The sequence below is a fragment of the Crinia signifera genome, chromosome 2 (assembly GCF_055691185.1).
Source record: "Crinia signifera chromosome 2, ASM5569118v1, whole genome shotgun sequence".
In the NCBI taxonomy this organism is placed as follows: Eukaryota; Metazoa; Chordata; class Amphibia; order Anura; family Myobatrachidae; genus Crinia; species Crinia signifera.
In genome coordinates, this window is record NC_139218.1 from 124,464,638 (window position 1) to 124,491,063 (window position 26,426).

The 26,426-nt window shown below is 43.6% G+C and overlaps 1 protein-coding gene across 1 annotated transcript in view; it reads left to right on the forward strand.

Annotated features, from left to right (window-relative positions):
- The window catches only part of LOC146060014 (rho-related GTP-binding protein RhoC), a 69,416-nt gene extending 43,932 nt beyond the window's left edge, over nt 1-25,484 (forward strand). Inside the window, exons 2-5 of the mRNA XM_083172783.1 lie at nt 13,756-13,913; nt 15,691-15,811; nt 16,345-16,475; nt 24,167-25,484. Coding sequence (XP_083028909.1) covers nt 13,758-13,913; nt 15,691-15,811; nt 16,345-16,475; nt 24,167-24,340 — 582 coding nt within the window. The 5' untranslated portion in view covers nt 13,756-13,757 and the 3' untranslated portion in view covers nt 24,341-25,484. The remainder of the gene's footprint in view (nt 1-13,755; nt 13,914-15,690; nt 15,812-16,344; nt 16,476-24,166) is intronic.
- Nucleotides 25,485-26,426: the final 942 nt, after the last annotated feature.

Sequence of the window (26,426 nt, forward strand, 5' to 3'; positions counted from 1 at the left end):
ACACACAAATCATAGTCCATACATTAAGCAAAAATCATTATGGTCAGTACAAATGCAATTTTTGCTTAATATTTAAACACAATAAATAACCTATTGTGGGACCTTATTCAGAGGTGGACGCAATTTACAGCAGCTGTCTTTTGGCTGCAGCATCTGTGCTATAATATGCTAATAAACTATAATATTCGAATGGACTAGAAGTTGCCGTGTATAAATAAAAAAAATTTGAAGTATTCCAAAAAAAAACACGGTTTTTGGAATAATTCGGATAATGGATATCCGGATACCGGATACTCAACCTGTATCTAGTATATAAACTAAACCTTGATTTACAAAGAACAATAAATAAAGTAAATATAAACCGTTGCTGGGTTGTTAGATGAGCACAGACAATTTATTTATACATCAAACTCACAAAGGTAGGTTAAAACAGGCGTATAGTCACCAACGGTTGTGTCACCGTTGGTGACTATACGCCTGTTTTAACCTACCTTTGTGAGTTTGATGTATAAATTAATTGTTCCCCCCTGTCAAAAAGGTGTTGCACGATTACTTCTCTTTTTTTAGAGACAAAGGAAAGTGGGAGGTGTAGGGACTGTGTTCTGATTTTGGATACAGTAATCCTTCTGAAAGGAGGAAAATCTCTCCACCATAATAATTATGGCCCTTATTCTGATCTGTGCGACCGGATCCGATTATGCGGCCAGGACCGTGCGTGCGAAACCCCGCCTTCCATACGGATCGCCAACTCCGTCCGTACGCGGTAAGAAGCTGGCCGAACGGACCGCACGTGTATTTTTCACGGAATACGCCTCCTCCATCTAAGGGAACCTCCCCCATCATTCGATGGTCGCAGACCATCGAATGCAGGACCAAGTGCTCCACCAGCTCCCGCAACCTCAGACCACACGGAAATTTTTCCGTGCAAAAGCAGGGATCTGGGCGGGCAGCTGACATCCGGCGATGTCATATGTCCGCCCCCTACACGTGCGTCACGGCCGCATTCCCATATGTACGCCCAGCGTTTGCATGGGAACGCCCATGAAACGCGGGGCGTATGCATATGGTAATGAGCCCAAATAGCCCTTCACGCCCCTCTCCACCCCCTGTTTGGAGTGTTCACATATCATGCGGGATTTGGCCGTACGCCCCGCTCGCACATGCGCAGAGACGCCTTTGCACATGCGCAGATACAAAACATTGGCGGCCCGAACGCACGCGGATATATCCGCACCGACCAGAATAAGGGCCTATATTATGTTTGTGTAAGTGTAAATTCATTTATACATTAAGACTATAGCGCCCATGTTGATCTAGACCCTTGTCGACCTAATGACTGTCGACCATAATGATCCCAACCCTATTTAACAATGGATCAACATAGGTCGTGCAGTGTGATCAGGTAGCCTGGCATGTTTACAGACTATACAACACTTTTGTTGGTAAGCTGCTCAATCAGAGGTGTGTCACTCAGGTGCCAAAAGGGAGGGGTAATTCTGTCTAGGAAAAAACATTTGGTATCCCAATTGCAAACTGAGTAAACCTTACTACATAATAATCAGATAACACAGAGATTTTGGTTGCGTATATCTGCAGATATAGGGCTAAGCCCCCAGGCCGTACGTCAATGCATCTCTGTCACTGGGGGTCCCTAATACTGGGTATGGGTCTGGGCCCCCCAACATGCCGACACAGGCTGAGTACTCCAGGGCAGCACACTAATGAAAATTTGTAGGGGTTAATAAGAAGCACATAGGTGCTATGTAGGGAAGTGAAGGTGTGATTAAAATACAAAATATATACAATGTGATAGGAAAAAATAAGTGTTAATAAAGTGTTCGGGTGTGCTAACCTGGAGCAGACCAGCCCTACCAACACAGGGGGCACCACACTCCCAAACCCATCCCATTAACAGTAAAATAGTGTTTACAGACTATGAAAGCTGGTGCTTGGAGATGATTTCCTCTCCAATCACTCCCCCTGCAAATATGTCCAGTGATGCGATCACATGTAGTGAGCAATGTAGGTGTACCACATGGTCATGGCCTATGAATGCAGGCATGTGGGGAGCACTACGTACGTATGTACATTCTTTAACCTGTCCCTTTTTGTCCATTATAGATATATCACACAGATGTTTTCCTAAAATTGGGCCATGTTTAAAGCTCTGTACAGTATCTACATTTTCTTAGCAATCTCCACTTCTCCTTTTTACATCTAAAATCATAGTTTTACCTCTTACAAGCAATATGGAACCAGCTAAGTCAGCAGACTGATGCCTGGTCCTTCCTTCCTCGTTCATTTCAAAGAGTATGTGTTCTGCTAAATGACTGTAGGGTAGTATTAATAATAATAATGTCTGTGTAGATATTTTGGTATGCTAGTCCTTTGCGTGCAAGGACCTTGTCACACTGTTCTGTTTGATCTCATATTGGGTACTAGTATACGAACGTTGGTCAGCTAAGGAAGGGTAACTGCCACAGGGGGGCTTACAAGCAAATAGATATTTGACTTGCTTAGATTTATAAAAATATATTCACAGGCTTTGTTAGGGAAATATTGTTAATCAAAAATAAAAGTACTCAAAAGCTAAAGTAGTCGTATCATGTAAGGCCAGTGACCATTTTTCAATGGCCTTCCCAAAATTGCATTGGGCCATTATTCTGCATACCAACAGCATTTAATTTATTGCATATGTGAAAATTGGTGGAACCCAGTAACAGGTTCTGGACTACCATCATGAAGTCCTGATGCACATAGATTGTGCTCTGCTAATATCAAGAGTACATAGTAGTGACAGATGTGGGCCAGTACCGCCGATGTAATGGTTAGCATTAACTGCCTCACAGCGCTGAGGTCATGGGTTCAATTCCCACCATGGCCCTAACTGTGTGGAGTCAGTATATTCTCCCCATGCTTGTGTGGGTTTATTCCGGGTACTCTGGTTTCCTCCCACAATCCCAAAATATACTGATAGGTTAATTGGCTCCCAACAAAAATTAAGCCTAGAATGTATGTGTGTGTGTACATGTAGTGTTCCCTCTAGAAATTGTGCCGGGCAGGGCGCCGGGGGGGGGCAGGGCAGCCGACGGCACACTTGTGGGCGGTCCCGGGCCGGCGGCGTCACTAAAGTGGGCGGGCCCGGCCGTGCTGAAGATGCTGGGGGAAGGTGCCTTGATGCCGGGGAAGCGCCGGGCATCGCCTTCTAAGGCGGCGCTGGGCTTCCCCATGCAAGGAGTCGGGCAGGCACCAGTCTGTTTTAGCGGGGCGCTGCTAGAGGGGCAGGGCGCATTTTGCCCTTTAAAAAACGGGCAGGGCGCAGCGCCCCGCTAAAACAGCCTAGCGGGAACACTGTATGGTAGGAAGTATAGATTGTAAGCTCCATTGGGGCAGGGACTGATCTAAATGTTCAAATACTCTCTGTAAAGCGCTGCGGAATATGTGTGCGCTATATAAATAACTAATAAATGTTTTTGCTGACATGGATTTACTTTTCTGCCCCCTTTCTCTCTTGCACTGCATCTGCAAGTACACGCATCAATGTACATTTACAGACTGTAACAACCCAAGTCATAGTGACTGCAATGTAAACCGCATATGTAAATAGTCATTAGGAAGTGTAGAGAGCAATCCCACTGGTGCTGACCCCTTAAGGGCTGTACACACGGAGAACTTTTAACAGGAGATTTTGACTAGATAGTCAAAATCTCCTAGAAGGTTAGCCAAAATCTACCTTTTTTTTTCTCCTGCTTAGTCAATATTGTCTAGCAGAGGTTACTTAACATAGATTGACTGTGCAGGCAAGGCAATTTTTGACTAGATCATAGACTATCATTGCTTAGACAAAATCGCTTACGGTCCATACACACTGTGCGACTATGCCCAACGTGTATGGACAGCGATGATCACTATCATCGTTGCGGGGAAAGCCGCTCAGTGTGTATGCACTTTCCCCTTGCCCGGCGCCGACGGAGGGGGGCTTTGCATAGCGCAGAGCTATGCAAAGCCGTCCTGAAAGCCGCTCATCTGCTGGTGTAACCAGCAGATGAACGGCTTTGCTGGCGATGATGCGGGAGCACTCACCGCTTATCGCTGGGGCATACACACTGGGCGGCTTACTTAAATATGATGAACATATAAATGATTGGCCATTCAGTGCCACCCAAAAAAAGGTACTAGGTTCAGGGACAGCACAGGACCTCTGAATATAGTAATCCAGTGGTTCTCAAACTGTGGGTCCTCCTGACCCCAAAGTGGGTCCCGACCGTCTCGTCTCACCTTGGGGTCGCGACTCCATGTTGCTGACCATCAGGCTGATGACTTTTCTTATACCAGTCAATGATTCAAGGAGTCTGATGAATCTGTTATTTCAGACTCCTCCCATCATTTTGTGCCTCCACAATGCTGCCATGTATGTGCTGTTTGCTGACTAGACATGTGATGTGATGACCTTCTCCAGTAACTTGCTGGGGTCCCGTAATTATTTTTGTTGTCTGATGGGGTCCCATAGCAAAATAGTTTGAGGACCCCTGTAATGATCGTATTACCTTACGAAGAAAATGAAAGACTAGGTCCTTAATCTGTGAGATATTGAAACTCTCACTGTAGAGTATAGTATGGATGAATATGTATGAAATGGTTGAACCAATAATGGTCAAATATTTTACTTTAAATGCATGTTTGTAAACATCACTTTATAATACAAAAGCAAAACCATTTGATTTTCCTTCATCCATATAACCACAATTCCGATGATGATGATGATGATGATGATGATGAGGATGATGAGAGAGTGTGTGTGTGTGTGTGTGTGTGTGTGTATGTATTTACAAAACATGGACTATCATGCAGTACTAATTGAATTTGGCAATATCTGGTCCCAAGGATGCAGAAAGAGATCCATCTGCTTGGCCTGGCATCAAATGACTGCCATCCACTTCATGCCCTTCCATGTGGATCTTATTGGCAGGATCATACTGTGTGTGGTCAGGCATTAATAAGCTTTAAGAAGAAGAGGGGTGTGAGAAGCGGCCTCCCGCCAACTCCTTTTCTCATGGAGAGAAAATAAATTAGCAGAGGAAATCTTAAGTATGTCGGGCCTTTCATTTGTGTGCGCTATAAACAGAGCTGGGCATTGAGAGTGAATGGCCTGTTAGTTCTGTGCAGAGCAGACACTGCACGTCTTGTGGTAAGAAGTGAATTTGATACGTTGGATCAGTAAAGTGTTATAAGTAGAAGCTAATCGGCTTGTAAAAGGAATGCGGTTGGAATTCTTTGAATGCCTCTCGCTCACTTAGGGCCTCTGTACACTTCCTTTTTGTTGCTGCTCTGAATAAATCCCACCACTTATATCTTGGATTGAATTTCATTCCAATTTTCATTTGAAAAATGCACATCCTTTACTAGAGAGCAAAATATCACTTTGACCCAAATGTGCCCCCACACACCCCTCTCCCCCATAATCTTTCACACAAACACTCCCTTGTGTCTAATGTTCATTTAGATGATAGGTATAAGGTTTAATGGCATCGTAATAACATCCTGTGTATCCTATTTTTGATTACCCTGCACTCCTAAAATACATAATAATTTTTAAAGACCTATATCTATAATGCAACACAAAAACAAGCCTCGGTTATCTGTAGCAGGCCTCTCCTTTCTTTTGTAGTAACATTACTTTACTGTAGACAAGTACAGTTGGGTCACCTGTTACTTATTCACACTGTATTGTAGACTGGGCCTAAACGATCAGTTTTGTAATGGTGTATTTTACAGATATCCCAGAGCGAGTACTATGAACAGGCAACTCTTATACACATCCAAGGTTGTCTGTGTTATATGTGTTCCTACTAGGGATGTGCGAGTTCTGTATAGTGCTGTATAGTCCAATGACACTGACATTAAAGTCATTTGGTACTGCTGCAAAAGTCCAGTCCAGTGGCACTGATGTTAAAGTCCAGTGGTACAGCCAACAGCCGTATACAGATGTAGTGCCTCTCAGCAGGGGGGGGTGAGGGCTCCATCAGAGCGGTCGCGTGAGCGGCTCATGCATGTGCGCCCCTTTCTGGCCGATGGCAAGCAGCGGTGATTGGCATTAAAATCGCCAGGAGCAGCTCTAATGAGATCTGCTCCATCTCAAAGTCCAGTGACAGTTCAGTGTACACGCTAAAAAAAAAAATAGATTTATTTAAATTCCGTCTAATTTTTACTGTGTGTGTGTGTGTGGTTTAGGGGTACACTCTCCTGTGCCATATATTTTATTATAACTCCATAAAACTAATTGAGAATAAAAATTTGGAGGTTAAAATCGTACAAGAACCACTTTCTCTTAGTGCTGAAGCTACTGCCACTAGTCTAACATGAAATGCCATCAACATCATCTGCCAATGGCCTAATGTCATCATAGAGGGCATGTAAAATCCAAAATGCCAAAGTTCACTAAAGAAAAAAAAAGTAAATTGTTGGAGAAAAAAAGTAAGCTTGCTAATATGCCATTTATGAGACGGAATGGCCCTGGCCTATGGTCATGACTAGTAGTTCAGCTTCACACAACGATTGAAGTCCTCCTCCTCCTCCCCACACTAGAAATTTTAAGAGAGTTAAGCTGTCATAAAAAACACAGCAAACAACTGTGCCTTTTTAAAGACCTGGTTTCACAAATTGCCAAGGAGAATCCTAGGGTTTTTGTGGTTGCGATGCCTGACCTTCCCATCACTGTACGGGAAGAAGTTGGCACCTTCCACCATTTGCAGCACTCCCTCTGCATATGCTGAAGTATCACCCACAGTACATTTCCTGATTTTGATATTTAAGGTGTCGATGTTGTACACCAGGAGGAGGATATTGATGTAGCTGGCGCCGAGCAGGAAGTTGACAAGGAGGATGCTGCTGATGTTGATGTGGTGTGCTTAAATGAGGCACCGGGGTTTGCATAAATGAGGCATCCGTGGGATACAAAAGGCCGTCGCCATGCCAAAAAAAAATCAACCTCTTCGGTCTGTAATTATTTTTATCCAGATCCAGAAAACAATTGTTTCGCCATATGTAGCTTATGTAACGCTGCAATAAGTAGGGGTAAGATCATTGGCCACCTAGGGACATCCTCACTTACGTGTCGCCTGAAGTTCATTCATAAGTCACTGTTTACTTCAGAAACTGTGGTTAGAACCGTAAGCAGTCCAGGGACACCTAAATCCCTTGATCCTGTTTTTCCATGAAAACGACACCAGCAAGTCACTCCTCGTCAATTTCCTTCTCGATCCAGGTAGTCCTGCAGGCCATGTCACCCACATGACTGACTCCTCTTCTATCCGGAATTCCTCCGGAGGATCCTGCAGTGCTATGCCTACTACTGCTGCTGCTGGGAGTCGTTCATCATCCCAGAGGGGAACACAGTTATGTCTTTCACTAAGCATTTGACGGTCCAAAACTAATTTGCGATGAGGACGCAGTACAACAGCAGTCATTCTATTGCAAAGTGGATAACTGCGGCCATGACAGCTATGTTGGTGTTAGACGTGCATCCAATGTCTGCCATCAGTGGAGTGGGATTTAGACGATTGATGGAGGTATTGTGTACCCGGTACCAAATCCTGGCTAGATTCCACTTCACTAGGCAGGCGATAACCGGGATGTACAGAGATGTCTGAAAAAATGTCCTCAGTGCCCTGAAAAATGCAGTTGTACCCACTGTCCACTTAACCACGGACATGTGGAAAAGTGGTTCAGGGCAAACTAAGGACTATATGACTGACTGGGTAGATGCATCTCCTTCTGCAGCAGTATCTCTGAAACGGCAACTCCTTCCAAGGCAGGCTAAGCTGTGTATCACCAGTTTCAGTAAGGGGCACAACGCCGACAACCTCTTAGAGAAACTAAGGGAAAGCATCTCCCAGTGGCTTACCCCACTTAGACTCTCCAGGGGATTTGTGGTGTCGGACAATGCCAGTAACATTGTGCGAGCATTACATATGGGCAATTTCCATATGTGCCATGTTTTGCTCACACAATAAATTTGGTGGTGCAGCATTTCAGAAGTGACAGGAGAGTGCAGGAGATGCTTACGGTGGGCCGCAAAATTTTACCATTCTGACACTGCCTGAGGAAGACTGTAGCGCCAGAAAACAGTCCTGAACCTGCCCTGCCATCACCTCAAACAAGAGGTTGTGATGCGCTGGAACTCCACCCTCTATATTCTGCAGAGGATGGAGGAGCAGCAAAAGGCTATTCAAGCCTACACAGCCACCTATGACATAGGCAAAGGAGGGGGATGTACTGACCCAAGCACAGTGAAGACTGATTTTCATGTTGTGCAGGGTTCTCCAGCTGTTTGAACGTGCCACGTGAAGTCAGTTCTGACACTACCAGCTTGAGTCAAGTCATTCCCCTGATCAGGCTGTTGCAGAAGCAGCTGGAGAAAGTGAAGAAGGAGATAAAGCGTGGTGAATTCGCAAAGCATGTAGGTCTTGTGGATGAAGCCATTCATATGCTTTGCCACAATACGAGTCTAAAAGTCGGAGGAATAAATTTTGGCCACCGTGCTTGATCCTCAGTTTAAAGCCTATGTTGTGTCTCGGTTTCCGGCGGACACAAGTCTAGAGAGGCGCAAAGACCTGCCGGTCAGGAAATTGTCATCTGTAGCAGAACATGACCTGCAACAGCTCCTCCTTCATTTTCTCCCACACCTGTGGCTGTGAGGAAACCACTCAGATTTCCTACAAAACCTGTTGGATAATCAGGTGCTAGGCCCAGGAACAGTCCTGGCGGCTTCTGCCGTTAACTGAATCTGTCCTTATGAGTCTAGTTAGAGTGCTATTTGAATAACTGTTTCAGTCATATTTTAACTATGCTGTGATATATCGGAATAATTTATTATGCCACAGTATAACATGCCCAGTGCCTGCCATCTATGCCAAGCGTATTGGTGTCAGGCCTAGCAATTGTTGATCTTCAAATATTGATATTGGTATGTTCTATGTAAAAAAAGTAGGTGTTGGCTGACCTGTATCCTAGCATACATCATTACACTACAGAAGTAGAAAGGTGATTCACAAGGTCAAAAGTTATCCATAACAAATCATTCCTCATATTGTAAAACAACATTACCTCTTTGGTTCATACTGTGTAATAATATATATATACTGGGGTATGATCTCTAGATGTCCCATATCCTCATCTAGTGCTTATTAGAGTGTATTGCTCTCTATGGGGGTTATTCTAGTCCATTCTTTCTGACAAAATCCTTCTTAGATGGACAAAACCATGTGCACTGCGGGTGGGGCAGATGTACCTTGTGCAGAGAGAATTAGATTTGGGTGGGGTTTTTCTTCAAAGTGAGATCTATATTGAAGTGTAAAATCATGAAGTCAGTATTTTCCCTGCACAGAAACAAAATAACTCACCCAAATCTAATTCTCTCTGCACATGTTACATCTGCCCCCCTGCAGTGCACATGGTTTTGTCCATCTAAGAAGGATTTTGTCAGAAAGAATGAACTAGAATAAACCCCTATATTTCCTCCACATCACACGGCACAGTTTTGGTTTCTGTGTTATCAGCTTGTGGAATTTACCCAACCATTATGTAACTGGCTAACATCCACACCTGTGGCTTCCCCAGCTTTTCTGCCAGCGAGGAACTGCATTCCGGGAGGTTCTCTGGTTTGCATACTTCAAGATCAGTTCCTCTAAAACACCTTTTACTTTTTTCCTCTTATTCATTAACATAGGTAATCTCTATTGAGGAAAAAAAATAAAAAAAAACAAAACTTATTCATGTTATTCTTTACAATATTAGGATAGCAAAGCAGAGAAAGAGTTCTCTTTTACATCCTATATATATTACACATACATACATACAGTGAGGCTGAAGTCTGATATAATAGAACGGTGTACATGCAGGTTAGTGCGCATTAGTAATAAAAGTAAAAGATGTGTCAGCGCTGGCTAAACCAAATGAATGGAGCAGACGGTTCTCAAAAATATAACAATTTAATAATACAATAATATACAATAATATAAAATCATGTAGAATATGAAAAAGGAGAATTAAAGGTGTGAATCAATTAGACTAAATGTCCAATTTTTCTTTGTTTAAAAGAATATCACCGGGATATTTAAGATAAAGGCACTAATTGACTGACGAATATGTTACCATCCTGGGTGGTCTGGTAGGTAGGTGGATCCAGACAGGTGGTCGATTGTGTCCTTAGATGTCCTATAGTTTCAAGGACTCACGGTTCCCACTATTGCTGATTGCCTCTGATGTTGCTGGATGAAATTAGGGATCGTGCTGTTTTCCCAATGCAAAAGTCCAGTTTTATTTCGAGGTAAAATCTGTGGGTGGATCGGACAAGTCACCAAATCATCAAGGATGGGGTCAGTCGGCCAGGATCATCAGTAGCTACACTTTCATATTCTACATGATTTTATATTATTAAATTGTTATATTTTTGAGAACCGTCTGCTCCATTCATTTGGTTTAGCCAGCGCTGACACATCTTTTACTTTTATTTCTATAACCTTTTGGGGTTTGACCACCCCGTGTCAGCTGCTGATTGGTTGCGCACCACGCACACACACCACTTAGTGCGCATTAGTGTTTACTCTGTCATCAGGAGTAAGTATACTTTCATTAGAGTGATGATTATTATTATTATTATTATTATTATTATTATTATTATTGTGTGTGTGTGTGTGTGGATAGATAGATAGATAGGAGAGTGCCGGACTGACACAAGTATCTATCTGGAATGATACACCTGGGTGCCCTACGGACCAGTAGTGCAGGCACTGCAGCGTGGAGATAGACAAGCAGCGGCACTCTTCAGGATTTGGAAAATATTTATAGTGGTAGGTGAAACCGACGTTTCGGACGAAAACAAACCCCTTTATCAAGGTGTACAAACAGTGCAACATTATTAAGTTTAACCTTAAATACTTGTAAGAGGTAATTGTTCATTATATCCTGTGCACGGAGCAGGGAATGGCGTCTGATGCAGCTTCCGTGCGGGAGTGGGTGTACTGAGGCATCTAGGTACCTGATGTCTAGTGCAAACCGAAGGCGCTTTCCGTTCCTGTTGTCCTAGCAGCAACCCTCATGCTGCTGGTCAGCGCTGAGCCGCGCAGTGCAGGGGGATGAACGTGATCTGTGCAGTAGCAGTGGAGACATTTTAGGGGGTATTCAATCTCCCGACGCTATTACCGATGGGGGAAATAGCGGCAGGGCCCTATTCTAGGCTGCCTTCACCGACAGCATTGAACAGGGATCTCGACAGACCGACTTTACAAGCAGTCTGGCCCGTTCTGCCGAGAACATCCGGGAATTGTCGAGCTCCCGATGCAGTTCGACTATTTACGGCCGTATACCACAGCCCCTTTTTGTCATTCGGCAGGTGGGACATGGAATCCCACCTGCCAAGCTGATGTCGATCTGGCCATGAATGGGACCGGGTGACAGCCCGACAGTCGTGACACTGGATTGAACCCCCCCCCCCCCACCATAATCTATATGGACTGTTGAAAAATAAGAAAGGAAAAAAAATAATATAGAATGGATTCAGTACTGAATCCCGGCGGTCGGGATCCCGGCGTTCAGAATCCCGACGCTGGAATCCCGACAGCCGAAATGCCGACAAGGGGGGGACGCAGCGGGCCCGGTGCCTCGCTACGCTCGGCACACTAATTTATTCTCCCTCCAGGGGTGTCGTGGACACCCACGGAGGGAGAATATGTCGGTATTTCAGCGGTCGGGATTCCGGCGTCGGGATTCTGAACGCCGGGATCCCGACCGCCGGGATATTAACTGCATCATTATAGAATATATTTAGACAGAGGGTGAGAATTGTCACTCAGGACTTATCTGTGCCGCATATGTTATCCTGCCCCGGTGCCATCCACTGAAGGCAAGGCTGTAGCAAACCTACTATATAGAGGACGTTTCGGGGACTGAACCCCGTCGTCAGGATATGTATATTTACTGCTATACATGTATTGACGACGGGGTTCAGTCCCCGAAATGTTGACCTGACCTTTAAAGCTGGTCCCTATTTACACCTGCATGTAGAATCTCTGAGTGCCCATGCTTATTTATCTACTACACGACTTTCAAATGTAGAAATGTCCATGGCCGGATATATTACAATAGAAACTTTTACATCCAAGAAATAATCCTCCCAATGGATGAAACCAGCACTGGACTCCAGTTAAGTTTTGCAGGTAAAACTGTATCAAAGGTCATCATATCGAGACCCACAAAGATGCATCAACTGGCATAACCGAATACACCCTTTAGGCATAACAACAGTATACATTACTGTATGGGCGCCATAGCCAAACATCCCTTAAAGGGGGCTCTCTGCATCAACTGATTAACGCTTATTGTCAATCCATCTAAGATGTATATGCGAACTGTATCGTATAAAGATGTATATGTAAATTGTACTTTCTTGCCCGAAGGGCAACTTTTATGTTAATTTTTTACTAATTTTATGTATTAAATATCGCTTGAATTCAGTGGTATTCTATTCTTCTAGCGCCCTCTGAAACCCTTTCTTCTCTATAACTCTATATCTTTCTATCTATATCTATCGATCTATCTATCCTCTATTTATATATAATAAAAATTATTTTAACTGCCTCCAAAAGTAGAGTTTAGATGATTTCATTCACCGGTGCCCATAGCAACTAGCCAGCTCCAAGCAACATTTATGAAGATGTACGGCCCTACGTCTTACTAGTTAGTGTGACTTTAATTGCTCAATCGGAAGTTCTAGATATTAAGGTATTTATTTAGAGAGGCAAGTAGATGGAATAGCTACAAATTAAAATACATGTTTTATGTGCTCTGGCCTTTTACATTGGTTCCTCCAAGCAAACATCATGTATAATATTTATTTATTAATTATTATTACTGTTTAGATCAAAATAATGGCAGAACATATAGCCGTTGGGTGGTATTCAATGCCGCCAGCATGGGGGGTTTCTTTAGCGAGGATGGATTGTTTTCGGCGAGGTTAGCAGGTGAATACAGATGGAGTGCCTCTTATTCAGCACTGGGGATTGACAGAATGCCCCTGCTGGCGATCGCTGGCAGAGAGGTGCTTTATCTGACTGGGATGTAAGCACGTCCCAGTTTTTTGGCGGTGGGGGATGGAAACCCTGTCCGCTTCAGGGATACGGGCAGGGTTAGGGGGGGTGCAGGGGGATCCGGGCACCAACAGGGGGGTGGCTCTGTTGGAAGGGGTGTGTCTCATGCACGTGCGTCCCCTTCTGGCGTTTGTCTATCCGACCGCCAGACTCCGCTAGACAAGGCCAGCTACATCTGTATATATTATAAATATATATAATACAGTGACAGGCAGACTGTTTCTACCAGGGATTATCTTGGAATATTTCACTCTGCAGCATTGCAATTAGCGATCTAAAGTCTGTGTGGTCAGAAATGAAGCTATCCCTTTTTATGTAGCATGTCTTGATACTGTAAATGTGGCTATTGTGGGACGATTCACCGAGTCATGTGCTTCAGTGTGTGTTATTACTTACCACACATGTGTGCCTTCAAATGAGCTTTGGCAATAGTGATTGATGTGTACCATGTTTGCCCATTTTTTTTTTATAGCATTTACATACTGTTAAATAACATTATTGCTACTTACCTTAATTTTTTTTCTTATTCTAAACCCATACTATAAATGATTATCCTTTTTTTAGTCTGTCTGTATTGTGATTTAAAAGAGCTCTTCCCTTCTTTTTCCAGTGATGGCAGCGATAAGAAAAAAGCTAGTGATTGTTGGGGATGGTGCCTGCGGAAAGACCTGCCTCTTGATTGTGTTCAGCAAGGATCAGTTTCCTGAGGTCTATGTGCCAACTGTTTTTGAGAACTACATCGCTGACATTGAAGTAGATGGAAAACAGGTGAGCCGCTATAAATCCCATGGATTGGTTGGTCAAACCATCCTGCACACATCGCAAGTGTGGATTTAAAGATATACCATGTCTAGATGGTCAAAAAATTGACAGGGGCAATAGGTCAGTAGGTGGAAATGCTGGTGGTCGACACACAAATGTATACACCGGTTCAAAAAAAGTCTTTAACTCTGACCCATTTCCTAGTGTCTAATCCTAATCATTTTCCACAGCCTAAACCGAACACTCTGCCTGTGTATTAAAGTAACCGTACCAGGAAGCTGACATGGACCCTGTCCACTTAAATATACGACTACCATTTAACTGTTGACCTTTTGACATGGTTGACCATTTGGTATAGATCTATTGACTGTCTGTCTTCCATCTGGGTACTCATAATATTTTTCAGACCAGGGACGAATTGGGATGGAAAACCAGCCTGGAAGATTTCTGGAAGCAGCACTCATGGGGACTTTATGCTAATTCCACTAAAATGTCCTTCACTGGTGTCATGGGCGGATTGGGAATGTGACAAATGGTCCAAACGTCTTCTCTCCTACTGAGAATATTCCCACTGGTTTCTATTGCCATTCTGCTCCTGGTCAGACACCTTAATGTGTACAACAGCTGCAGGTGTGCCGACAAGTTGGCTGGGCCTCGGTAGAATGGAAGGGATGTGGCCAAACACATGAGGAAAACAAAACCTTATTTGTGCAGGGCGGGTTCCTCATCGCACACAGAGGGGAGAGAGAGGGGTTTTTACAGCATTTTGGTATGCACTAAAGCCCCACCACCGGGTTACCATGTCGGGGGCATCGCCAGCAAAAGCTGGTGATACCCCATAGAAGCAACTGGGCTTCTACCGTGACCCACCGCCACCCCGCACGTACACCCGCTGCCCCCGATGGCCCCTCCTCGCCTTTGTCCGGGCAGCACGATAGTGTGCTGCCAGGACCAGTAAACTCCTCTTCCCTGCACTGTACATCCGCTTTCAGGTGCAGGGAGGAGAGCATGCCCCGCAGCAGCATGATGGACCTCCAGGTCGAGGGGGGAAGCTGCCGGGGACCTGCTGCACATCGCCACCGCATTGCAAAGGACAGCTCTTAACGCAAGAGCTGTCCTTTGCGATAATTATCTATGTGGTAGCCGGCGAAGTGCATCCCGCCAGGATCTGATCTAATTCTATCCGCACCTTTTAGTTGTTTTTAATTAACAGAACAGGTTTTATATCTGTTATAAACGTATGGAGTAAAAATCCTGGCGGTCGAAATACCGACACCGTAATCCTGACAGCCGCAATGCCGGCAATTTCTTCCTCTATCGATGTCCACGACACCCATAGAGGGAGAATAAAATAGTGTGCCGAGCGTAACGAGGCACCGGGCTGCCAGCCTGCAAGGAGTGGGGGGCATCCATGAACCCCCCCCCCTCCTTGTCGGTATTTCGGCGGTCGAGATTCCGGCATCAGTATTTCAACCGCCGGGATTCCGACCGCCGGTATTTCGTACTGAATCAGTTATAACATACACTTGTAAGAACATTTTACACAAAGTAAACTCACTTGTTAGGACTATGGTATAGTTTACTGGCATAGTTTACATTTTAATTGTATGGTTTTTCGTCAGATTGCTTAATTCTCCCTTGTCTTTGTGCCAGTTATGCAATCTTTATAGCTAAATGCTGAGCATCTCTCAAGTTCCACTTTTCTCTTTATCTCTCTGCTCGCTCTTAATCCTATAATCCTTCCTCTCCTCCTGTGCAAACTAATTAGGTTATTTCAATGTAGGTGGAACTGGCTCTGTGGGACACAGCAGGACAGGAGGATTACGACAGACTGCGCCCACTCTCTTACCCTGACACCGATGTTATTCTCATGTGTTTCTCAATTGACAGTCCAGACAGTTTAGGTAAGAAAATATCTCTATCCTTGTATTAAAATGTAATCTATTATGACCGAGAGAATCTGCATCAGCGGCAATGCAGAGCATGTGGGGATCATATATTCCTCGCCATGCATTCTAGTCTAGTGCAAAAGCATCAGCACACAGACACATCCAGCAAGATGTACACACTGCTTACTGTGTAAGCAACTACGTTATCCTAGCTGCTCATGAGCATGTTGCCTGTTACTGTATGCAAGAAATAATGGTATATGTACTGTACTGTGACTTGGTGAGAGATAAAAACAAACCAATCAGCTCAAAGCTGCCATTTTTCACACACACGGCAGCTAGGAGCTGATAGGCTGGTTCTTTTATCTCTCTCCAAGGCTTACTACATAGGCCTCCAAGCAGAGCTATCTGGAACCTGAGGTAGACTGATTATTTTTTGGCAGAGGTCAGCATGTTCCTGTAAGGCACCCACATTGATTCTTAAAGATTGTCCCAAATGTCGCAGTACAATGAACCAATAAAATGTTTTCTATTTTTCACCAACACAGAGAACATTCCAGAGAAGTGGACCCCTGAAGTAAAACATTTCTGCCCCAATGTGCCCATCATTCTAGTCGGCAACAAAAAAGACCTTAGAAACGATGAACATACTCGAAGGGAGTTAACAAAAATGAAACAAGTAAGTTGCAGGTTAAATCAGCACTTAGGAAGGGAACTGGGCTTTTATCATTCCACCTATTCCCCGAAGCACAGGAGTCTACCCCATTGGTTAAGATGGCCATACATCAGAAAGATATTGTACCCAATCATACAATCTCAATTGATTGTAAGATGGATTGTATGCAGATTGTGTGCACATCTTGTGTACACAATCATACAATCATGCAACAGATGGATTGTATGACTGATTGTATGATGGATTGTGAGTAGATTGTGTGTCCAAAAACCACCAAGGACTGCCAGGGATTTCAAGGGAAATTGTACACAATCATGAGCTCAATCGATCTTATGATCGATCTTTCTGATGTATGGCCAGCTTAAGTCATCAAGCCAGGGCAGATCTAGAATTTTAAAAAAATTAAAGGGCGGGGCACTGTTTGGGGACTGTGGTTGCGGGGGTACGGCATAACACCTGCTGTGAATACATAGGGGTTTGTTTACCAAGAATGGACTTGTACTGAAGATGGGATGTTTCTATGGGCAACCAATCAGAATCTACGTATTTATTTACCAGGAGATAATAGATTCCCCACAGCAACATCCCATCTCCAATAGTACTCCCATTTTAGTAATTTAACCTCATAGCATCCACCTAATGTTGTTGTGCCAAATGTTTTAAGCAAATTAACATCCTACTTGTGTTTTGAGTGGCTCAGTGACTGGCATTAGTATGGGAAAGTACTGGTATGATGTAGATGGCTGGGGGCTGTCCAGGACCCCGGATGCTCTATGGATTTGTATAGTGTGAAATGAAATGCCCCCATATACCTTGAGGCTTTTTAATGAAAAATATTGCATGCAGTCCCAGCTAAATTGGCCTAGCTCATAAGCAATAGAAGATATTGCTTCCGCAGCAGGGGTGAATCGGAGGGTCCGGTGCTATGTGCACGGGACTGAGCATCACATTGGACCCAATGTCATTTACCTGCAATTTGGGTTCTTTTCCTGTGATCACAGGAAAATAATCCAAATTGCAGGTAAATTGCCCAGTGTATGGGGGCCTTAAGTTTAGATGCATTTTCTGTACATCTGCATTCAACTGAGACTCAAATGTTAGGCCACTTAAAAAGAAATGTAGCTTCCTACTATTATTAGTCTGTTCATTAAAGTGAATAACAAAGTGTGCTGATCTCAGGACCTAAATGGGACATCATACTAGAAACTTTAACCCTAACTATGCTGTGGATTCTGCATTTTTGTGGCTGATACTGTACATAAGAACACATTATTCGGCCTCCTGCAGAGCAAATAGGAGACTGACCAAAGAGCACACATGCATTTCATGTTCAAGTTCAATAATCTGAATTTCAACATGAAATTATATAATAATAATAATAATAATAGTTCCTAGCGAGGATCAATTTTAAAAGTTACACAAACACATCAATGCTTGGCGCAATATACAGAGGATTATTTTCATGAAGCCATTGTATAGCTTCTACTTCATCATCCTGAGGGATACCGGTATATAAATTGATAGCCTACACAACACAAGTTGTAAGTAATACATGCCACATGGACAGAATATCATGTAAACAATGTGAGCTGAAGTGCATGTCAATCTGTCTGATCTTAAAACGTTTGCCAGTAAAGGGATGGCAAAATGTATTGGCAGACAGCATGTAACCGCATGTACTACAACCTAAACATTTCAAGCAATCTGGCTTCCTACTCAAAATATGTTTACAGCGAGTAGAATTTTAAATCAGTGATATCATGTTTTATGACCCTGTCCCCTAAATTCTTTCCACGTTGAAAACTAGATACTAATGAACTACTCCTATTGCAAAATAGCCGTTTACCAGTATTTCACTTCAATTTTGAACTTATGGTGTGTACACATGTTAGATGTGTCTTAAGATCCTATCCACGATCTGATCAGATAGGATCGTGGATAGGATCTTAAGGCACATCCGATTTGCATCCTATCTTGACTATACAGTGCAGATCTGCACTATATAGACCAGGCAGCCAAGACTTTCTGGCTTCCGATACATGAACGCGCATCGGGATCGGCATGTTGATCCGATGCCGATCCGATGTTGACTATATCGTCAACATCGGAAAGGAAATTGGACTGTGTGTACACAGCATTAGACTTAAATTGTTTGGCCCATAGTACAGTATTATCGACTTCATTCTTTGTGCGTGGTTTAAACAGAGTATCAATAGGCTGATTTAATTGTTTAGCTCTCGCTATGTCTAATTCCTTGTGTTAATAGCCTTGGTCTAAGAATTTATTGAATAATGCATAAAGCTGCTGTAAAGTGACATCTGTAGTACTACAGATATGGCATATTCTAATAAACTGAGTATTGTAGACCAGACCTCTTGTTGTAGAGGGATGTGTATTAAACATTAATCTAGCCGTCGCATTATGACTAGGGTGGCCAAATGAGTGGGATTCCATTATATGGCCTAAAATTGCCGGGATTGGAAGCCTTCAATCCCAGGATTCCGAGACTAGTCTGCATGCGCTGTTCATGCTGGGCAGCGTGGAGCACTTGCAGTAGACTACTTTAGACTCCAGTTGGTATCTGCTACAGATGTCTGCCCATGCAGCAACAGAGGGAGCCGGCCCGGGCATCCGTGTGGAGAGAGAAGAGCACACAAGTGGAGGCTTGTACTCACACAGCATGGGGAAGGGGTGACAAAGATATAAGGAGTTGGGGACTGGCAGAAAGAGATAACGGATGGGAGAAGGATAGAGTAATGACTAAGGGGAGATGAAGACTGAGGGGGCGAGTCATCAGGACTGAGGAGCTGAAGGAGGATGGAGTCCTGCTATTGCCTACCAGTGCCACTACCATGTCAATCCCAAAATTGAAGGGGGTATTCAATCTGAGGGTCACGGCAGTCGAGCTTGTAAGTAAATTAACTTTGGATTATAATAAAGAATCTAGTAACTGGACGGTATATAAAGCGGAATAGGCTGGTACAATGAGTCGCTGGCTGAAATGATGGGGCAGCCTCGTGGAGATTGAAGATATTTTATGTACTTTGGTCAAAGTATGTAAGCATGGTAATTGGGATAGTTTACTTTTTTTTTTTTTTTTAACATCAATCTTTTATTGAGAAATATTTAAATTTTAGGTGGGGGGTTACACAATACAGAAAAAGGGGAAAAAGGAGGGGGGGGATACAGGGGGGTGCTTGGGGGGAGGGAATACATAGACTCTGTACATACATAGACAGTAATTATCGTCAACAGCACATATTGAGAATTTAGTAAACCTAAACAGGTACAACAGGTAAAATATCAACCATAGTAATGATGTAGGTTAAATCTATCGAGTCTAAACAAATTTAACGGAGTAGTTAGGCAAATAACACTATTGCAATGAACACAAGTAGATCCTAGTAAAGGGAATAAGGGATCATGGAGAGTTTGTAGAGGCGTCCTGCGTCTCGTTAAGGCTAAATTGAAGGGGGTCGCTTTGGGGTGATTTGGGAGCGTGCGATGTACCCACTCCAACAGTGATATATACATGCCATGGCGACCAGCGAGCTATGAAAGAAGGTGTAGAGCTGGAGTCAGAGGAATATTGCGTTTCCATGGTGTAGTTAAAATTGAGTTTCTGAATCACTTTTGAAAGTGGGGGAGAGGTGGGTTGTTTCCAACACTGGGCCAGGGCTGCGCGAGCCGCAATAAATATGTGGCCTAGAACATAGCATTTATTGGGTGCGACCATGTCAGGGAAGATATTGAATAAAGCTATTAGAGGGGCGGGCATTATTGCTGTATCTAGGACCTGATTTGCTAAGTCAAATACATCCTTCCAAAACACGGTAAGGAGGGGGCAGGACCAGAATATGTGATATATATGACCTATGTTACCACATTGTCTCCAGCAAAATTTGGAGCATGAGGGCCAGAAGGAGTTTAGTCTAGCTGGGGTTAAGTATAATCTGTGTATCAGCTTAATGTGCATCTCGGTATGGTTTATACACTTTGACATGGTATAGGAAGAGTGAAAGATTTTGCTCCATTGAGCATCTGACAGGGCTATACCCAGGTCAGCTTCCCACTTAGTCTGTGCATTTGATTTAGGGGAATTCGGAATGTCTTGCAATAATTTGTACCAAAATGTAACATCCCCTTTGGTGTTTGGTAGGTTAAGGCGGGAGTATATACGTGAGTCAAAGTTACCAGGTGCATTAATGAGAGTAGGGGCAGTATTCCACCAATGGCAGATTTGGAAGTAATGCAGTAGTTCGGATTTAGGAAGAGAGAATCTCTGCTGGAGAGTAGAGAAGGGGAGAACGCACTGGCCTTCCAAAATTTCTCCCAACTTAGTTATACCTAAAGTAATCCATCTAGCCAGGTGTAGATTGGGTATTAGTTTTGAAATTGATTTTAATGAAATTAGTGGGAGTTGAGATATGGGATGTGGGAGTCTAGAGTTCAGGGAGTCCCAGGTTGAGATGGAGGCCTTAGTAGTTGGGAGAAGCGAGGAGAGATCAGGGCGGAGTTGTTTGGGCAATCTAAATAGATCGTCTATTGAAGTCGGGGCATGCGATTTCTCAAGGTCTACCCACCGAGATTCTGATTGCGGTTCGAAGAAAGATTTTAGCTGGGCTAGTTTACAAGCTTCATGGTATAGTGTCAGGTCTGGGAGGGTCATTCCACCTTTGGCTCTAGGGAGAGTCATTCTAGAACGAGCTAGTTTGGGGGGACCTGAGGACCAAATGTATTTGAGCATAATTGAGTTGCATGCGGCAAGCTCTTTCTTGGGGAAAGTGTAGGGGATCGTGCGGAAGAGGTACATGAGTTTGGGTAGGAGAGACATTTTAAAGGCAGCCATGCGTCCCATCCAAGATATGTCAAACGCAAGCCAGGATTTAGTGAGGGTTACCAGTGAGCTAAGGAGGGGAGGTAAGTTAACTTCAAAGACTTTCCTAGTATCTGATGGGATGTTTATGCCCAGGTAGCGTATAGATATTTTCTGCCAATTATATGGAAATTTAGAAGATAGGGTTGAGTATGAGTCCGCTAAATTAATGGGTAGGGCGTCTGTTTTTGTAGTGTTTAATCTGTAGTATGAGGCTTTGCTGAAACTGTCAAGAATGTTGTGAAGATGGGGTAAAGTACGCAGGGGGTCAGAGACAAAAAGTGGGATAGTTTACTTTTAAAGCTTTGATAAAACATCATTAAGAACACTCAATTAACAGCCCAAGAGAGATAAGTACAGTATATAATTTATTCTTTTTTTATAATACACAGTAGGATCACATGCCAGTAACATATATGTATGTTGGCCTCAAAGCAGTCTAGCAATCCTATTAATATAAGCAGAAACATCTGGTACAACAGCTGAGCCCTCTTGTCTGCTTTGTGGTAAATTCATGTATGTGTAGTTTGTATGTATCCAGGCATTTTGTATTACCCGTTGCACCCTTACCTGATTGGGCTTTTTCAGCTGCCATCCTGTTAAAGTGTGATGAATCAATTACTCCTGTCAGGCGTGCTACCTGTGTGTGGCGGCTTGTCAAACGGTGTTTGTGCATTCTTATGCCATTTCCTGACTGAAGGGGCCATTTCTCCTGAAACATAGACAAATAAAAGTGTGTTATTAAGTAGATTCTGAGTGCTGCCTGTACCCTTTAGGGATTTTGAATATACATATTGTATGCATCGGTAGATGAAGCTTGTTGATACTGATGTGTGGCATTGGAAGCAGTCCTACGCTTCCACCAAAAGATAGCTAATGATTTGCAATTATAATGTTGTATCTCCTGCGTGTCAACTGGTATTTTCCAGCAGAGAGCTATAATTGGTCCATTGGGGTTTGGGTCAAACCTTTTATCTCTGTTGGATACAGTTCTTAGCCTGGTTTGTGACTGATTGTTAATTTAACTAAATGTGATGGTGTGCCTTGTTGGAAACATAAGGGTGCTTATTGAGACTAATTACAGATCATGTAGATTAATATGGAATGTGGCTAAATCTGTATAATAATTGTCAAGTACATTTTAGATAGTACAGATTTTTGGCATTTCGCCCATGAGGACTGCAACAGACATTACATTTTGGTACCAGACAGCCTCTTGCCATCATCCATCAAGACAGCAGGGGTCAGACAGATGTGACCCTGTTTCTATTCTGGCTCTCATGAATATATAGAAGGGGTTACTTGCTAGCAAACTGGAGATGTGCAGTAACCCAAACATACAAGTAACTGTACAGGCTTGCAGTGGATAAATAAGCATTCCTTCCGATCAGTTACAGCACATGTGCATTTGTGTTACTTTGGCCATGATACCATCAGAGTTAGATTCTGTGAACACCGCATTGGATACAGCTGCTGTGTGCGAATATGCTAATGCTGCAGAAAGCAGCTTGTGTTAACTATAGATCATACTATATGTCCCTATAGATTGCAAACTTGCAGCAGGGCCCTCTTACCACAGTATGGGCCAGATGTATCAAGCTTGAAAAAGTGAAAAAATGGAGAATGAAAAACAACCAGCCAATCCGCTACTACCTGTCATTTTTCAAACCCAGACTGTAACAAAGCAGTTAGAAGCTGATTGGCTGGTTGTTTATCACACTCCATTTTATCACTTTTGAAGCTTGATACATCTGGCCCTAAGTCTGTTGTTACCCAGTTTGTTTTATCACTGTCTACAATTGTAAAGCGTAACGGATCCTGCTGCGCAGCTCTATATAAGAAACTATAAATAAATAAGCAACTTGTGTTAACAGATGCCTCGTGCATGCTTCTGTGATATGATCGGATCACTTGCGGGAACAACCGCAATCTGAGTAATCCTCGAGTTATTTAGAATGACCATCTCTCTAAAAGACCCAGACACTGGCCACGGCACCACCAGAAAGCAGGGATAGCACGCCCCCTTTTTAGGAATGCTACCAGAGCCAACCCCTCTCTGCCCCCAATTGTACGCAGCTTATCGATCAGGATGTGGCTTAGGGGGCGTTGCATGTTCAATACAGAACCTGTGATGTGCATGGATGGAATGGGTCTTGCGCATGAGCAGTCTTCCCACCATCAGATTTATCTGAATCGGACCCTTTGTCATTCAATAACCTTCAGAAAAAGTCAATGCCTACATAGATTAAAGTTGATTTCTTCATTTTACTTGGGGAAGACCCTTTTGAATGACCTAGACAGGAAAGCATATGTCTGAAAGAGTCATGATAGTAAGGGAAATCCTATCACTAAATACTGTATAATAACTTTGCCTGCAGCCCCCTGCTACACTCTCTCTGCCCCTTGGTATGCAGTGTCCAACTAATAATAATTAAACAAAATACATACTGTATCTGCATATGATTTTGCTCTTGATAGAATGCCTCTCAAGGTAATGTAGAAGGATTTTTTTTTTGTTGTGCACAGTGGTGAGTTTACACTTAGAGATGGCACTTGTTTGGGGCAAAAACACTTGAAATGTACCAATAACTTGGTATCCACTGTGCTGTACCATATGCCATCTTGACACTCCCGCTCACCTAGAGAGGGAAAAGATTGATCTAGCCGCTCAATTAAGCCATTGCAACTGGGGCAGAATACAATATTTTAATACATTATATAAAATGTGGGACCTATGCCAAAACAGGCCATAGCCTTGCACAAAAACATATACACTTTCTAAATAATCTGTGAATCCTATTGTCTTTCTGTTCTGCAGGAGCCTGTTAAGCCAGAAGATGGAAGAGAGATGGCAAACCGAATTAACGCCTTTGGCTACCTGGAATGCTCTGCCAAGACAAAGGATGGCGTTCGGGAAGTGTTTGAAATGGCGACACGAGCAGCCTTGCAAGTCCGAAAACACAGGAAGAAGCAGCGTTGCTCCATCCTATAAGAAAAGTCCTAGAGCCTTTTGGAAAGACCAAAAGAACAAATTGAGTAGCTCATTTTGCTGCTGTACCACCTGCTATAAGATGCCAGAGACTTCAGTAGCAAAGAGCTATATGCACCGTTTGTACTGTAAATGTATGTATTCATGTTTTTTGTTTCATTGTTTCCCCACCTTAACCCCTATCTAGAGGTATGCGATCTTGGGATGGCAGAAAAGTCTCCAGGAAGCTCCCTCCTCCACTTCTAATCCAAACCCCTAATAAAACTTTGTCTTCGAAATGAAAAGCACATGTGGGATTCTGAGAGACTGTTTGTTTTGTTTTTTTCCTATCTCCTGTGCTATACATAAATGTAATATCTTTTTAAAATCTCCTTCCAAAATGATCTACTGATGCTTTGTGCTATGTTGGGCTGTCTGGCTGTGAAGGAGTTCCATTGGAATAAAGTCTTTCTTAAGCCTTGACGTTCCCAAATTACACACAAGTCTTCAGACCATTATCTGCTTCCGCTGCTAAAGATCGTAAATGCCCTACAGTGTAAATGGTTTTATTGGAATCCATATTAAAATATTTGTGGACCATAATCTGTGGAAGTCTGAATTATCATTAGCACATGCAAAGAACAATTGTTAGGTGATAACATGGCCACATACCAAGCATGTGACCTCCTATTAGGCCCGTAAAAGCAGAAGAATGGAACAGGATAGTTTAAGTGAGGTATGCTGGATTTCTCCCTGTTTGGGAACTCTGCCACTGAAGCACGTGGTAGGGCACATACGTGCTCATGCCACTTTCATGCTTTTACGTTTTCATGGCTTGTGCCAAAATGACAGTCTCTCTATGGACCCAATTTTCATGCAATATATATGCCCCTCCTCAGCCTATCAAAAAGGTTGGCTGATGGCCATAATGGCTGTAGCACATAAACACGGCACCGCACAAGGGCATTGTTTTATATTTATATAGTAGTACAAAAAGTGGTACTTGTGAGTTATCTGGGCGTCCGATTTTGGATCCGATATCGTATGCGATATCGTATGCGATATCGCATGCAAATCGCATGCAAATCGTAAGTACAAAATCGGGAGCCTCACAAGTACCGATTTGCTATTCATTTCATTACCCCACTATCCCCAAAGTGTGTCTATCAACGTGAACCCGAAGCGTGGCGAGCGCAGCGAGCCCGCGAGGGGCGGCGGTACGCGTCCTCCGACCTTTTCATGCCCTACTATCCACTAGGGCGTGGAGTGAGAATAGAATAGTGTGGCGAGCGCAGCGAGCCACCGAGCCCGAAGCGTGGCGAGCGCAGCGAGCCCCGCGAGGGGACGCGGACACCTTCACAGGTATCCGCGTGCCCTTGCGGGCTTCACAGGTGTCCGCGTCCCCTCGCGGGGCTCGCTGCGCTCGCCACGCTTCGGGCTCGGTGGCTCGCTGCGCTCGCCACACTATTCTATTCTCACTCCACGCCCTAGTGGATAGTAGGGCATGAAAAGGTCGGAGGACGCGTACCGCCGCCCCTCGCGGGCTCGCTGCGCTCGCCACGCTTCGGGTTCACGTTGATAGACACACTTTGGGGATAGTGGGGTAATGAAATGAATAGCAAATCTGATGCAAATCGCATGCTAAATCGCATGTAAATCGCAAATCGGATCCGATATCGTATGCGATATCGTATGCGATATCGCATGCAAATCGCATGCAAATCGTAAGTACAAAATCGGACGCCCGGATAACTCACAAGTACCCAAAAAGTATATAATAATAAAAAAGGTGTATTTAAGGGTGGATGAATTCTGTTTGGAACTTGTGACATTATAATGTGCAAGTCCCATAGTTGTTAAGCAGAGGCACAACTGCACCCATGTACTTTGTGTCTGCGGTGTTACTGCACACCAGCATTTTATTCTCTATCATCTTGGAGATTATATTATCCGTTTCTACTTTACTGTCCTGTGTTCCATCGTGTTCTTCTTTCCCTACTCCCATAAACAAAGCCTACTCCCCACACTATTGCTAAATAACGCACACATTATACACCAGCATTTTTGATAGATGTAATTACAGTTGCGGAACCCACGTGTCTGTGCTTTT